The sequence below is a fragment of the Cajanus cajan genome, chromosome 7 (assembly GCF_000230855.2).
Source record: "Cajanus cajan strain Asha chromosome 7, NIPB_CcT2T_4, whole genome shotgun sequence".
Lineage (NCBI taxonomy): Eukaryota > Viridiplantae > Streptophyta > Magnoliopsida > Fabales > Fabaceae > Cajanus > Cajanus cajan.
In genome coordinates, this window is record NC_138523.1 from 49951475 (window position 1) to 49965459 (window position 13985).

The following is a 13985-nucleotide window of genomic DNA, read 5'->3' on the forward strand; positions in this document are numbered from 1 at the left end:
AATAATAAGACTTAACCACATCAATCTCTCTACCAGCAAGACTTCATCCCTCATGATTAAGGTTACATAAGAAAGATAATTTTTTCATAAACTCGTGATTACAAAAATGCTCTCATAAGAATTCTCTCCAATTTTCCTAAAATTGTTCTTCGAAAAGTATTGATACAGAGAACTCCTAAAGATCCTATTTCATAAGATTTTCTAATTATGAGCTTTTAGGTCAAATATGTTTGTTTAAAGTATCCATGTAACTCACACTTAGCAAGCTTGTGCAATCTTCCATGGATATTTTCTATTAAGATTCACTCAAAGCGCTTCTATATATATGGTGGTTATAAGCAAATTTTGCTTGCTCAAAGCGTCTATGTAGCTTGCTTTGAACAAGCTTATGTGATCCTTCAAAGGTGCTTTTAGACTTCACTCACTTAGAGCTCTCATATGGTAGTTCTGATTAATTTTCACTCACTCTAAGCGAGTACCCTACCTTGCTTTAAGCAAGCTGATACTATCTACATGGGTTGTTCTCCGACTTGGCTTGCTTTAGGTTGAGATTTTGTCGCTCTAAGCAAATTTCACAAGCTTAGAACGAGTCTTCTATATAGCTTGAAATCATAGTTTCTCTTTGAGACTTATAACTTTCACTCTATTTTCTTTTTATATTATATGCTAACAAAGAAAATATTAAAATATTTATAATTTAAATAATTAAATTCTAAAATAGCATTAACTCTTAACTAAGTGTTATATGACGAAAACCAAGATTTAGAAGTAAAAGATATATTAATAATTGTCTAAAATGAATAAAAATTGTATACATATTTGACAATTATTAATATTGTTTAAAATATAAAAATAAGTTAAATAATTAACTTTATAATCATTTATAATTATGAAATAATTAATTATAAATAACATTTTTATTAAGTATATTATTTATTATTAAAACGAATAACAATCCCTTTTAAGGAAAGGTACTTTGAGACTTTGATATTTATAAATTATATATATATATATATATATATATATATATATATATATATATATATATATATATATATATATATATATATATATATATATATATATATATATATAGAAAATGAAATCCATTTAAAATTAAGTTTTAAAATGCTTACTTAAACATACACTTAACTGATAGGCTAAGTTTCGTTTTTACCTCTCTCTATGTATACGACTTTCATTTCAAGTTTAGCCCTTTAAAACTAAGTTTTAATATGATTGATTTAAAGTTTTTTTTTTTTAATTTATATCATTATTTGGTGTCAAAATAAATTTGTATATCATTATTACATAGTTTTAATTAATAATGTTTTTTCTTTGAAAATAGACAACCATACCCTAAATGGATAATTGATTACTAAACGTACTTGTTTCAATTAATTAAACAAGTTAAATTCTTTTTCTTTTACAGAAAATTAAATTCTTTTTGACAAAAAAAAATACAAAGTTATAATTGAGTACTGATTCATTTAGTTGTAGACTTGTCTGTTCTTTTTGCGCGGGTTTTTTAGTTTGGACTTTTTGTCATATAAATATTTAACCAAACATATAAATATTCAATCTAAGCTCGAATATAATTGGTCTTCTATATAAAATGCTTTCAGGCTAGACAAAAAAAATCATTAAAAAAAACACAGGTTAACTTGAGGAACTGTACCTATTTCAGAAACGTTAATGCTTAGTTGGCCCATTTTGATGTGGGCCTGGAGGACCTTTTAATATCTAATGGACTTGTTGCTTTGTTAATTGCAATAAGTAGAATTGTAATTTATGATCCTATGAACATTTGTGGGCTCAGACAGGGGTTCTTTTAACAAACTCTCAGACTATATACTGCTAATGTAAAGTTTGTTTACATTAGTAATTAATTAGATTTTTTAATTGTGTCATGTCACTATAAACACATTTACTTTTATTAGTGACATGACACAATTAAAAGATTTAATTAGTTGTCAGTGTAAAATTTTTTTACACTAACAGTGTATGGGATTAACTCTTTAACTTAAACCAATTCACAAATACAGTTTGATAGGATTAACAGGAAAGGAAAACTGTTTTAAGTTTAAAGTTAAAAATAAAAAATAAAAAGAGAGAGAGAAATTAATTAATTCTTGAAAAATTACCTTAAAAATCGACTGAGGCTTATAATTTTGACTAACATGATAAAGTTAATGCAAATATCCTCCCATACAAATAAATACATAAATAAATAAGATTATAACAAAAAGGCAACTGAAGAGTGTATGTGGCTATGTGTAATTTAACAATCAGTTAAGTTTAACTTAACTGAAGTTAAAAAAAAAAAAAACACTTATAAACGTTAAACTATATATTTTAAAAAACTAATTTAATTTTTTTGGTATGGGCAATATTTATCGATTGTACTTATAAACGTTAAACTATAGTATTTTTTTAATATATAAATATAAAAAAAAATCATCTATTTGTCATCCCATTCTATTATGCATGTGATGTAAAAACTACTTAAAATTTTATCAACAAAAAAATGTAAAACGATACTTTCTCGAAACTCAAAAATAAACAAAAAAATTATAAATGGTGGAGTAAATTATATATATATATATATATATATATATATTAATAATTTTAACCTATTTAATTTTAATATCAAAATATTCTTTTAATTAAGATTCTATTTCAATATTTTTTTAATTTTGATACAAAATTTCAGTATGAAGAACACTATAATAAATGGTTTAATTCTAATTGAGATTAATAAATTTAAATGATATTAAATAATTTTTTAATTAGTATATAAGTTAATTAATTGTATTAATAATAAAAATGAGTGTTTTATTCTTTTTTTTTATAAGATTTAATCTTAAATATCTCTTGGATTATTTTTTTACAAAAAATATTTTAAATTAAAGTTATTTTTCTTCATAGTTGGTAAAATAAGAATCTCATTAAACTTTCCTTTTTAAAAAAACAATAGAACAAATAATACTATCAATAAATTAATACTTCTTAACTACTAGGATTAGTCTAATAGTAAGAATGAGGATAAGTGCATAAAGAATTATATTTGATATTTGTTGTCATTGTTGTAATTTTTGACACTAATAAAAAAATTAATTAACTTCCTCAATCCTAATACATTATATAAATGAGCATGATAGAAAGGATTGAATAGGGTAAGTTTATTTTAATCTAACTATTAGCAGGACATATTAATTAAGAGTCGGGGGAATGCTTTAACCACATATTTTTTTAACACATTTTTATTGTTAATTTTTTTAAAAATATATATAACATTACTTTTTAAAGTCATTAAGTAGAGAATATTTACTTCATTCCATGATTTTGAGAGTCTAAAATATATGAAAAAAAGGAGAGTAATATTATCATATTTCTTTTATAAATTTGGATTATACTTTTCTTGACGTTCATCATGGATAATTATAGTGCAAGCCTGAAATGCATACTTTGTTGCTTGTTCTTCCATATATATCAGGACTCTAATCTGAAGGGAGAATATATATAGTAAAAGTGATGGAAACCGTTCTTCGTCTTGAAATTGAATATTCTTTTCCATTAATTTGTCTGTAGCTGATTTGCACAATAACTTTAAAGAAAAGCTTTAAGTTGAAGCAATGGAAACAAAAACCCCATTGAGTACTTGAAATGCAGATAGTGCCAAATATCCTAAAGACTTATTATTGTTCATCTATTTTCTCTCTTAAGGGAGGGTCCTTATCCAGGTACTTACCACCACACCATGTGTCTCATTTTTGAGCTTCAATCCAAACGGATGCCACACAGAACGTGGTCCACAACACACCCTTCATGTTTCACTCCAATGTCAATTCACATATTCTCATCATGTGTGCTCCACGTTCCCATCTTTTTCATGAAAATCCTCTTATATCTGTGAGATTTGCTAACTTAATTGAACTAATGTTACCAAAAAAAAACTTACTTGAATTAAAAATTGCAAGGGAATTGACAAATTATAACTAAGTTATTTCTTTTAAATTCACCAATGTAAATTGTTAATATTATCCCAACTAAAGAAACAAGTAGATATATGTTAAATATATAGAGGGAGGAAAAAAGAGTATCAAATAAAAACACTTCTTATTATGTGAAAATTATAATTACCATATATCATTATATCTTATTTGAATAGTTAAGATTAAAAAAATCTACATAATTTTTTAAAATAATCAACTGACCACAATTTTTCCTTTTATTTTTGATCTTAGTATGACACAAAAATTGAGTTAAATAACTCTACTGCAAATTTATCATTTACAGATGTTTTAAGACAAGTAAAAAACTTTGATTTGATTTTATTAATCAATAGATCAATGTATATATGTTTTATAAAATTTTAAAATTGTTCGATAGTTCGTTAAATAAATTTAATTTAACATTATATTTTTAAAATATGATTAAATATTAATTATAAAATTACATATTTTAAATAATTTTGACTTATTTAAAATTTAATTTACAAGATCATGTACTTAATATTTAAATATTCAATAATTAAAAAATTTTAATAGATAAAGAGTCATTGAGACAATAGTCAAATTAGTGAAAAGACATATTTAATAATTTTTTATAAAATATAAATTTAATCGATGATTTAATTGTTGTATTGGTAATATATTATTAATTAGATCAAATATACAAAATTATATATAATTATAAAATTATTTAATAATTTATTATATCATTTTATTTTAATGTATAAAATGATAATTAAAATGCATGTAAATAGATATTATTATATAATACATTTAAGAGAGTTCAAATTATTTAAAATTTTATATGTATAATTACAAATGTAATATTGTAAAATACAACAGTTGAATCGGTTGAAATTTGGATTCTATAATAAATTATTAAAGATGTAATGCCAACAAATCTTGGCCAAAATTATATATATATATATATATATATATATATGAATGAAAGATTTTAATTATTATTATTTATTAATTCCGATCCTTTCACAACTTTACTAATCAAATTAACAAGGAGGCTATTCTCGCCGGTTGCCACCGCTTCTTTCATTTAAATCTAAGGACCTACTTTTCATTTTCCTTTATTCTATTAAAATATTTTTCTTTTACTTCTTTTCCTTTTTAACCAAACATAATTATCAACCTTTATCATCTATTATTATCAATTCATTGATATTTTCCAACATATATGTAAGAAAATCTTTGTACGCAAATAAAATTTATTTGCATAAATATTCACTTTAATTTTTGAATTTAAAAGGTGTTATTAAATGAAATTTTAAATGTGTAAATTGATAATTATATTAATCAAAAAATCAATAAATAATGTGACATAATTAATATTATATATATTAGTAGAGTTGAGATGCTTCTATATTTATTTAAAAAATTATTAATATTTATTAAATCAATTAGTATTGTACTTATATGTGTATCAATTATATAACACATATATGTCAATATTTGTTGACACCATGATGTCAAATTAGTGAATTAAATGATATATTTAGTGATTTCTTTTATAGGAATGCATATTTAATTGATCCAATCATTGTATTTAATGATATTACAATCGTTATTATGCATATTAAATTTCAAATAATTTAGACCCTTCTAAATACGTTATCTAATAATAAATACTTACATGTACAAGTTAAATACAATGATAAGATCGATTGAATTTGCATTTTATAAAAAAATATTGAATGTGTAAGTTAACTAATTTGTCACCATAGCTTCAACGGATCATATATATATATATATATATAAAGAGAGAGAGAGACTTCCTTTTCTTAATAATTTATGTTCTACATCAAATTTCAATAATTCAACGATGCATAAATCATGTGTACAAAATTTTTAAAAATTTGAAAATCATATGATGGATACTCCTTTATATAGATTCAAATCAATATATAAAATATTTTTATAATTATTTATCAATTTAAATAAAGTATTTAATAATTTTTAAATTTTTTAAATTTAACAATTAAATCGTTAAAATTTAATTTAGAACATGAAGTTAAGTAATTAAATTTAAGAACTTATTTAAAATTTTAAATTTTTTATATAAAATTTTTTCGACATCCCTTTTTAACACATATATATAAAAATTTAAACATTTAACAAAATGATAACTTTGTCAACCACTTGCAAAAGTTTTAAGTTTTTTATTTTAATTTTTGACAACAAAAGAAAATGATACGGCAAAGGAGTGGTGGTGGAGAGTGGAGACTGTTAAAAAAACGAAAGGATGCGCTGTGGAAAAAGTTGAGTGAGGAATAATCTAGTGTGGAAGGACAAAAATATAATCGCAAAGGTTAGATTAATCTAGGGGTGGGCAGCGGGCAGGCTCGGGTGAAAAATGTTTAACCCGTTGTAAATTGACTTTGAAAAAATGTGACTCATATTCGATTGACTGAGTTTTCGGTTTGAGGTGGTTCGGGTTGCAACAGATTCAGATTTGGGCAGGTGGGTACAATCGAGTGAGATTTTTTGTGGACCAAGTTATTTTAACGAAGGTGAAGCTTAAAACGGTAAAAAAATATTTTTAAAACAGTGTACAAAAATAGAATGAAGGTAACAATAGATGATGTAAGTAGATTCGTAAATGAAACATTTACAAACTAAAAAAGCAAAAACAAAAGATAACAAAATCCATAGTTGTTACATATAAAAGAAATCTAAAGTTAGATTACAAAATCTATAAGAAACCACTGTCGCACAAGTTGTACTCAATGGAGATAGGAAGATGGAAAACAAAGATAAAAAAAGAAACAAAAAGAAAAATCTAAAAGTAGACTAGTGTGTTGAGAAATTGAATGAGAAAAGATCGAGAGGACAAAAGAAATATCTAGGTTATGAGAAAAAGAAAAAAAAAAGTTACAAATTGATGACTATATTATACTTGAAATAAAGACTTTTGATTTTGGACTATTGTTGTTTAGTTATACAAAAGTAATAAAAATCTAAATTTATCTCATTTTCGATTGAGTTCAGTTTTTAGCGGGTTTAAAAATTTAAAACCGAACCCGCCCAATATAACTCATATAAAATCAAAATTTTAACTCGATTTACTCGTAAAACCCGCCCGAACCCATCCAAAAGAGTTCGATTCGGGTCTTGGTTTTATGCTCACCCCTAGATTAATCTATTGGTTAATAGAAGTGTACATTGTAGCTAGATAACTAATGGAGGTGGTGCACAGTAGCTTTGTGTGAAATATACATAAATTAAAGTGAAAATTACACAATGATATAAGCTTATCGTTAAAAGTTGTTTTTCGTTTAATTAGAAAATATTTTTTACTTTGAAAGGATTATTTACGGTGTTGATATGACGTAAACATATTTTTTTTTTAAGAAAATATATAGGATTAATTGTACTCTTTGTTATTTATATTATACAATTTTACGAATTTTGTCATCCATCGTACATTTTTAATTTCATTTAATTTATAAAATTTTACACATTTTATTATGTTACTACTTAATTATTAACATGATATACTGCACGTTAATGTGATTCATTATGTAATGTCATCACTTATATATCAAATTACTAATTTACATTGATAATTAATATATCACATTAACAAACAATTAACATCTTATAATTAATTAATGAGATGACAAAATATATCAAATTTTAAAAAACAAGTGACAAAACATACAAAATTGAATGTTTAATAATAAAATTTGTGAAATCATACTATATCGGTGATAAAATTCACAATTTAGCCTAAAATATATAATAAAATAGATTAAATATATCCCATCCAAAAAATAATTATCATCATATTATGTGTGAACTAGTTTTGTCAAGAATTAATATTTGTGAGAAAAATTGGTTTATCACATATAATGAATTCTCTTATTTTAATATTTTTTTCTATTCATAAAACTTAAATTTGATATTTACTTATCACATTTAATGAATACTCTCATTTTAATATTATATTATTTTTCTACTCATAAAACTTGAATTGGATACCTTTTTATTAGAATAAAACTTAATATTACTCAAATCAACGTAATATTGATTATCAATAAAATATACGAGAACATAACTTGAAATTTTTATTTTTTACACTACTTTCTCCCTTACCTGTGACCATAGATATCAATAATATTAAAAATCTATTCCTAAACTTTTTGGGGAAAATAATTTAAAAACAAATTATTTCCATATTCTATTATTTTAAAAGATTTTTCCAAATAAATTAAAATATTTTGAAAGTGGTTTTTTTCACAAAAAATAATCTTCAATAAACAATTTTTAAATCCTTACTTTCTCTAGTCATAACAACAAAGTTCATGTAAATAATCTGTACTATTAATAAAAAATAGATTATTTCTATTTTTTTTATAATTATATATTTAAAAATTACAAATTTTCATTTTTTATATAAATTTTATTCCATAATTATCTGTATCATTTCCTATTATATAATTTTTATTATTTATTATTTCTTAAAAACAATTCACGAAGGTACAAATCACTTTTTTGTACGAAAAATTCCATCTAATCATGACTTTAAATATAATGTTACTTTTTATATTATTAATTGTTCTGGAGTTCGGTCTAACTTGTGTTCGACCTAATCCTTTTATGATATATTTAGTCAAATTTTATCGAAAGTAAAATCTAGTTAAACTTGTATTAGAATTTTACATCAAATGAAAAATATTTGGCACCTAATGCATAGGCAATAATGACAATGATCAGATTATATAACTGATGTAATAGACGTTTCTGCTTAAATGACTATATAAAGACTTCTACATTAAAACTATTTTAAACGATTTTTAATATACTTATTTTAATTAAAATTAACGATTTTCTATTACATAGCAATCCATATTTAATTGGATAATGGGCAAAGATGTATTCCCATTAAAATAATATCGAAAAGAATGTACCGTGAGAATCATATTAATAATAAATAAACCTAGCTGTGGGCTAAAAAATGAAGAAAGTTGTCTAGTTGTTGATAAAAAGATACGAAATAAGAGGAGAGATAAGGTGAGTGAGGGTGAGGCCTAAGGGGTCGGTGGCCCCAAACCATCATCTGCTAAGGACACAGTAGCCCGTGCAAGAGCAGTATAACAGTGACATAAATTACCACCCTTGGTTATTTAATTTCCCTTACAAACCATAGGGAAAAACAACAACTTCATTTATATATGCCTTAGGGTGGACAATCTAGCTAGCATGTTATTAACTTTTACTTTTATTATTTTTCTGTCTTCATGACACCAAATGATTGAGAAATAACAAGAGGGACTAGAAGTAGCTCAATTTTATGCATAAGAAAACAATAGCCAGAAGATTGAATTGTTTTCTTCTCTTCGTCTCCTGATTGCTTCTGTCTCCTTAGATACTTTCCTCTTTGTATCTTTTGTGTTTTAATCTCTGAGGTTTTTTTTTTCTGACCGACAAGAAAGCAGGGAAAAATTCAAACATACTTCAGGTCCTTCTTTCTTCATTCATTCTCTTCTAATTTCTTTTTCCCTTTAATTCTGTTTTGTTTATTCTTTCTGAGAGACAAGGAAACATGCAATTGATTTTTTTTTTTTATCAGCAGAAGGATATATTCGAACATGTAATAGGTTTCACTTTTGGTTCAGCAATTAGTTCCAGATTTGCACAACAATTATGGCGGAAGCTTCCTCATCCACTCCATTCTTTGGAATCAGAGAAGAAAGCTTAAGTCAGACAAGTTCACACCATCAACTCTCCACTGTTGCTCCAAACTCAGTGCCTCAAAAGAAACGAAGGAATCAACCTGGAACACCAAGCAAGTAGCTTAGCTCAGTTGAATTTGATTGCTTAAAACACACACACACATACACACCCTTTGCAAATTTTTAATTTTTTTGCCTTTTCTTGAGAACAAACTCAGAAAAACCCTAAGTCATCAATATATATGAGTTAGGGCTGTCGACTTCTTTAATTTGCTGAAGAGAGGTTAAATTAATGGTTGGATAGATTAGTTTCCTCCAAGTTTCTCAAAAGCATGAGACTTCTAGTTTAAATTTTTTTAATGTTTTTTTTATCCTTTGATTACTATTAAAATGCTTACGTGGTTTAAAAGAAGGTTAAAAAAGAAAGACTAGTTCTTGCGTTCCTTGTGCATATTCAATTTGAGCAAGCAAAGAGTTTTTTAATAATTTGTTGTTTGTCATTTTCATGGGGCAAAAGATCCAGATGCGGAGGTGATAGAGCTATCTCCCAAGACCCTAATGGCAACAAACAGGTTTATATGTGAGGTGTGCAATAAAGGGTTCCAAAGAGAGCAAAACCTACAGCTTCACAGAAGAGGACACAACCTGCCTTGGAAGCTGAAGCAGAAGAGTACAAAAGAGCCAAAAAGAAAGGTTTATCTTTGTCCCGAGCCCACCTGCGTCCATCATGATCCTTCAAGGGCTTTGGGAGACCTCACTGGGATCAAGAAGCACTACTCTCGCAAGCACGGTGAGAAGAAGTGGAAGTGTGAAAAGTGCTCAAAGAAATACGCTGTTCAATCCGATTGGAAGGCACATTCTAAGACTTGTGGCACTAGAGAATACAGATGTGACTGTGGCACTCTCTTCTCTAGGTAACTAACAACCCCTTTTGTCTTAATTAGTTACCACCTAGCTGGTCCTGCACCATCAACTTTATATATTCTTCACCAAGTTTATATATATGCCATCCTCCAGATTTTTAAAAATTAGGGTTTCTTATGGTTTGGTGGTTTTCATTGTTTTACCCTAGTAAAAGCTTTTAAGCTGCCTGATGCATTTTTTCATAAGCATTTCTGAATGTAAATTAACCAATTAAGTGTGTGTTTCTAATTTAGCTTATTTTAGAGAAATAATTGTTTTTCATTAGTTTTCTGGATAGAAATTTAAAATAAAAGTGATTATTTCTCAAAAAAAAAAAAAAAAAGGTTGTACCAAACATGGCATTAAGTTAAATCTAGCTTGTAATTAAGCTTAAGAATATGTTATATATATACTCCAAACTGAAGTTAAATTTATAAAAGAGCTTTCTCCATTTCCCTGTTAGTTTGTGTCTGGATGTTAGTGGAGGTGTGGCAGGAGACTGGTCGCACGTGAGTACACTGTTTTGAAATGGAGTACGAAAATTGAAATAATGTTTTGAAAAGAAAAAACAAACAAGTTAAACTTTGGTCCTAGGGAACAGTGCCCTCGCCCTTATTCCCATTCACGTGTAGTTAAGCTACATTGTAAAGGGAACAGGCATAGTGATACTGGGTTTGTTCTCACATGAGTTGGAGATGCTGGCTTTTGTTCTCTTTCGCCTTGGCTATTTACTGGTTCAAATATAAATACTTCAGTTATTTTGTAGCGATGGATCCGAGGTGCATAATTATCACCACTATTTATTCATGTAATTACTGAAACAAATTTCTAGCATTAATTGCTTACACTTTTAACAGATTTTCTGAGAATTTTTGGCCAATCTTTGATGGTACCATTGCCTTTAAACGAATTCTCATTGTAGAAAATAGACAAGTTTTGAGGTTGTTTGCATTTATTGAGCTGGCCCCATATTTGGGCTTATGATAATTCACTTTCATCAAAGTTGCAAATAATTCTCGTTTATTGATCAAAGAGAGACCTTAAAGTGGCAGTTCGATTTGGATTTACGCTGTGTATCATATTTTGGCATAATTATCCCCTGGGCCCTCTATTTCTTTTTATTGCAGTTCGAGTTACAAAGAAAATATATTTCCCATTATGTTATGAATAATATTTTTTTACGTAACATTCGACTATACCTTTGGATTTGGTTGGTTAAATAATTAATGTATCTTGAACTTCTGTAGTTCCAAATTCGTTAGGTTGGACGGTCGTTAGGTTAACTATATACGTTATAAAAATAAATATATGGTTTTCTTTTAGAATATTAGGTCTTGATGGGGTGGTGGCATAGTCGTCGTTAGGTTGTTAACCTTTTTATTTATTTATTTATTTTTTTTAAGAATGAACTTGTTAATTAGGAACATTTTGATTATCATATTTTATTCTTACTTGTAATAATTTTAAGTCTTGGAGCTTTTGATACTGGACTTAATAAATTCACCTTTCTATTATTTGTCTGGCTAATGTCAATTTCTGTAATCAATATTTGTGCTTATGTAACTTGAGGTTAATTTACATATACTTTTATTTATTCCGATATTTTTGATGCAGGCGTGACAGTTTCATCACTCATAGGGCCTTTTGTGATGCTCTAGCACAAGAGAGTGCAAGATACCCCAGTGGCTTAAACCCTTTGGGGACTCATTTGTTTTCCACAAACCACACTAGTTTAAGCCTATCCCAAGTGGGTTCCCAACTTTCCCAAGGTCAAAACCAGAACCAAACAGCCACGAACAGCATTTTGCGCCTTGGTGCAGCAACAAAGTTTGAGCACTTTATCCCTTCTCTAAACCACTCTTCATTTGGACACTCGCCACAATCAATGCCTACTTCCTCACCTTTCTTCATGAATGACAACACAAATCATGCATTTGAAGAACACCAACCACATCATAATGAACCATTCTCAAGCAAGCAACTACATGGCCTAATGCAATTCCCTGATCTTCAAGGCAACAACAACAACAACAACTCCGATTCTTCATCAGTAGCTGCTCCTTCCAATCTTTTCAACCTCAGTTTCTTCCCAAGTAGCAATAGCACCACCATAATCCCTGATCAATTCAACAACATAAGTGGAAGTGACCAAGGAACAACAACAACAACACCACTCTATGTTAATAACAACCAAGCAGTAAGTGATCATGTTGGTTCGAGTTTTTCTTCACTCTTTGACAATTCAATAGAAAACGTGTCATCGCCTCTTATGTCTGCCACTGCGATGCTTCAAAAAGCTGCTCAAATGGGTTCAACCACAACCACCAACAATGGTTCTTCTTTACTTAGGGGAATTTGTAGCTCCTCAAATAGCAATGGTTCCAAAGCTGAAAATGAACACCACCACAATCTTCATGGGTTGATGAACTCTAATATTTCCAACGGACACACGTCCTTGTTTGGGAACATGCAAGGGAACGAAAGCAACCTTTATGGTTTTCACAATGTGGATGAGTCCAATAATAAGTTGCACCATAGTCTCAATGTAAACTTTGGAGATTCTGATAAGTTGACCTTAGACTTTTTGGGCGTAGGAGGAATGGTGAGAAACATGAGTGGTGGATTTTCACAAAGAGAACAGCAACAACAGCAACAGCGTGTCATGAGTTATTTGGACCCTGACCTAAAGTCACCGCAGTCAAATCTTCATTTTGGAAAGTCAACGCTGCTATAAGATTAGGGAGAATGAAAGAAAATGCCTGTTACGTGTGTATGAACTTGCTTATAACTGTTCTTCCCTTTATTTTATTATCTTTTCCTCAAAAGAAGCCTAATTGGTATATTAATTATGGTTTCAGTTCTAAAAATTGCAATCCTTGTGTTTTTCTTGAACATCCCCCCTCCTTTTTCTACTTCACTCTCACTTTGACAGTGATAGACATCTAATAAGTTTACTGTTTCATTGAATTTCATGAGATATAAAGTTTAATTATTGTGACAGAAAAAAAGAATACGGTAATGCCAGCCAGGTTTTGTACAATGCTCAACAGACGAGGATGCTGACTCTCTTGCTCAGAATCTTCACATCTTGGCTATAATCCAATGCAAGCGACAAAAGCCTCATTTCCTTTCGATTTCATCATTGTTTTCTATAATGTACAAGACATTTTTTATTTTTATTTTTGTGGTGAGTATTTTCTATAAGATACATATGATTCTGACTGATGCTACACAAACTTAAAAATTAAGCAAAAGGAGTTTTGTATTGCATACCTAATTCCGTACTTTTCAAGAAAACGTTATTAAAATAGTAGTGGAAGAGATAACAAACAGTCGTATAAACGTGACAGCATACAAATCTATGTAAAACATAATTATCGAT

The 13985-nt window shown here is 27.7% G+C and overlaps 1 protein-coding gene across 3 annotated transcripts; it reads left to right on the forward strand.

Moving 5' to 3' along the window:
- Positions 1 to 9061: 9061 nt before the first annotated feature.
- On the forward strand, positions 9062 to 13470 carry LOC109810591 (protein indeterminate-domain 4, chloroplastic). 3 transcript variants are annotated; one of them, XM_020374094.3, is made up of 4 exons: positions 9062 to 9486; positions 9598 to 9813; positions 10218 to 10614; positions 12218 to 13470. In XM_020374094.3, exons 2-4 carry the CDS (start codon positions 9672 to 9674, stop codon positions 13335 to 13337), a joined length of 1659 nt encoding a protein of 552 aa, XP_020229683.1. In that variant the 5' UTR covers positions 9062 to 9486; positions 9598 to 9671; the 3' UTR covers positions 13338 to 13470. The 3 variants fall into 3 exon arrangements, with proteins under 3 accessions (XP_020229683.1, XP_020229684.1, XP_020229682.1); XM_020374095.3 differs by having other exon boundaries at positions 9644 to 9813; XM_020374093.3 differs by having other exon boundaries at positions 9063 to 9486; positions 9601 to 9813.
- Positions 13471 to 13985: the final 515 nt, after the last annotated feature.

Coding starts and splice junctions, on each gene's coding strand:
- LOC109810591 (XM_020374094.3), top strand. CDS start 9,672: ATGGCGGAAGCTTCCTCATCCACTCCATTCTTTGGAATCAGAGAAGAA. Junction 9,814..10,217: donor GAATCAACCTGGAACACCAA/GCAAGTAGCTTA, acceptor ATGGGGCAAAAG/ATCCAGATGCGGAGGTGATA. Junction 10,615..12,217: donor TGTGGCACTCTCTTCTCTAG/GTAACTAACAAC, acceptor TTTTTGATGCAG/GCGTGACAGTTTCATCACTC.